At 50.2% G+C, this 1,924-nt stretch overlaps 1 protein-coding gene across 1 annotated transcript in view; it reads right to left on the bottom strand.

Annotated features, from left to right (window-relative positions):
* Positions 1-1,924, bottom strand: part of LOC114923490 (sialoadhesin-like) — a gene marked incomplete at its 5' end in the record, with an annotated part of 37,317 nt that overhangs the window by 7,578 nt on the left and 27,815 nt on the right. The window contains one exon of the mRNA XM_029286531.1: positions 1,230-1,532. Coding sequence (XP_029142364.1) covers positions 1,230-1,532 — 303 coding nt within the window. The remainder of the gene's footprint in view (positions 1-1,229; positions 1,533-1,924) is intronic.

Here is a 1,924-nt window from a genome sequence, read left to right as displayed (position 1 = left end):
AAGAAGAAGAAGAAGAAGAAGAAGAAGAAGAAGAAGAAGAAGAAGAAGAAGAAGAAGAAGAAGAAGAAGAAGAAGAAGAAGAAGAAGAAGAAGAAGAAGAAGAAGAAGACCACATCCTGCAGAAGAACTTAGTGTAAAACTTCCATCATCCTGAGCCACCTAACACACACCACTGGGTTGGAGAAGTTTGGCTTACAGTAGAAAGAGGAAGTGTGTGACCGATTTTATCTTCCTGGGCTCCAAGATCACCTCAGATGGGGACTGCAGCCAAGAAATTAAAAGACGCTTGCTCCTGGGGAGGAAAGCTATGGCAAATCTAGACAGCATACTCAAAAGCAGAGACATCCCCCTGCCAACAAAAGTGCGTAGAGTCAAGGCCATGGGTTTCCCAGTTGCAATGCATGTGTCATGTGTTCTGACTAATGAAACACTTCAAAGAACTTTCAGGCTATGGTTTCACCTAAAAAAGCCTTTATTAGTGTAGAGACATGTCAGCACGGCATGGTGGATACCAAGATCTGAATTTCCCTTCCTTTGCACACAGCATTCCAGGCATTTCCCCTCCCCTATTTTGGGGTCATGATTCACATCTTCCAATTAACCTGGAGGGCAAAGATTCACCTCCGTTCTTTTTCCCAGGGCTTTCCTTACTAATCTCCTCCCTTTTCTCTGTCATCTGAATTAACTCTAAAAGTACCAGACAGTTCTGCATATTTTGTCAAAGCAAGAATATTCAGTATTAGCAGCGTTGACAGCATGGCTGCGAAAGTTGGACCCTAAGAAAGGTTGAGTGCCAAAGAATGGAGGCCTTTGGACTCTGGTGCTGGAGAAGACTCCTGCGAGTCCCCTGGACTGCATGACGATCAAACCGGTCGGTCCTGGAGGAGATCAACCCCGACTGCTCTTGAGAAGGCCAGATCCTGAAGTGGAAACTCAAGTCCTTTGGCCACCTAATGAGAAGGAAAGACTCACTGGAGATGGGCCTAATGCTGGGAAAGATGGAGGGCAAGAGAAGAAGGGGACGACACAGAATGAGGTGGCTGGATGGAGTCCCTGAAGCAGGAGGCCTGAGCTTCAATGGACTCCAGAAGATGGTAGAGGACAGGAAGGCCTGGAGGAACGTGGTCCATGGGGTCGCGATGGGTCGGACACGACTTCGCAACTAACAACAACAACAAGAAGAAAGAGGAAGAGAGGAGAAGGGAGGGAGGAGAAGAAGAATGACTCACCCGGCACACCGAAGTGTATCGATGCTGCAGAGGTCCCGTAGATGTTCTTGGCTGTGCAGTGGTATTGTCCCTCGTCCTCCCGAAGGACCTTCTGGATCTCCACTTTCAGGAAGTTGTGAGAGGCCTGAACGACGTACCGTTGACCGGGCAAGTTCCCCGAGATCCTGCTGGAGGCCACCAGCCCGTTTCCCCTGTAGAGCGTCAGCTCCGAGGGTGGGTAGCTCTCCACCACGCACTGCAGGACCGCCTGGTTCCCAGACGGGGTTTCCAGGAAGGAGGTGAGGGTGACCTTCTTCGGCTCGTCTGTGGAGGAGACCGGGTGGAGAACGTCAACCGTGGAAAGGGGAAGCTGCTTCTGGAGCAGGCAGTGGCCACCGGCTGCACACTGGGAATCTGGCACAGGCAGTCCTCGACTTACAACAATTAATTTAGTGACCGTTCAAAGTTACCACGGCTGTGAAAAAAGTGAGCATTTTTCACACCACCACTGCAGCATCCCCAGGGTCACGTGATCAAAATTCGGAGACTTAGAAACTCCTCCTCCTTTTCTTCCTTGTCTATCTTCTCCTTCCTCCCTCCTTCCCCCTTCTCCTCCTCCTCCTTGTGTATCTTGTACTTTCTCCCTCCATCCTTCTCCTCCTTCTCTTCTCTTCTCTTCTCCTCCTTCTCTTCCTCCTCCTCCTCCTCCTCTTCCT

Source organism: Protobothrops mucrosquamatus, unplaced genomic scaffold (assembly GCF_001527695.2).
Source record: "Protobothrops mucrosquamatus isolate PMUCROS unplaced genomic scaffold, P.Mucros_1.0 scaffold3999, whole genome shotgun sequence".
Taxonomy (NCBI): Eukaryota; Metazoa; Chordata; class Lepidosauria; order Squamata; family Viperidae; genus Protobothrops; species Protobothrops mucrosquamatus.
Note: the sequence above shows the minus strand (reverse complement) of the source record. Positions and strands in the feature narration are given on the sequence as shown.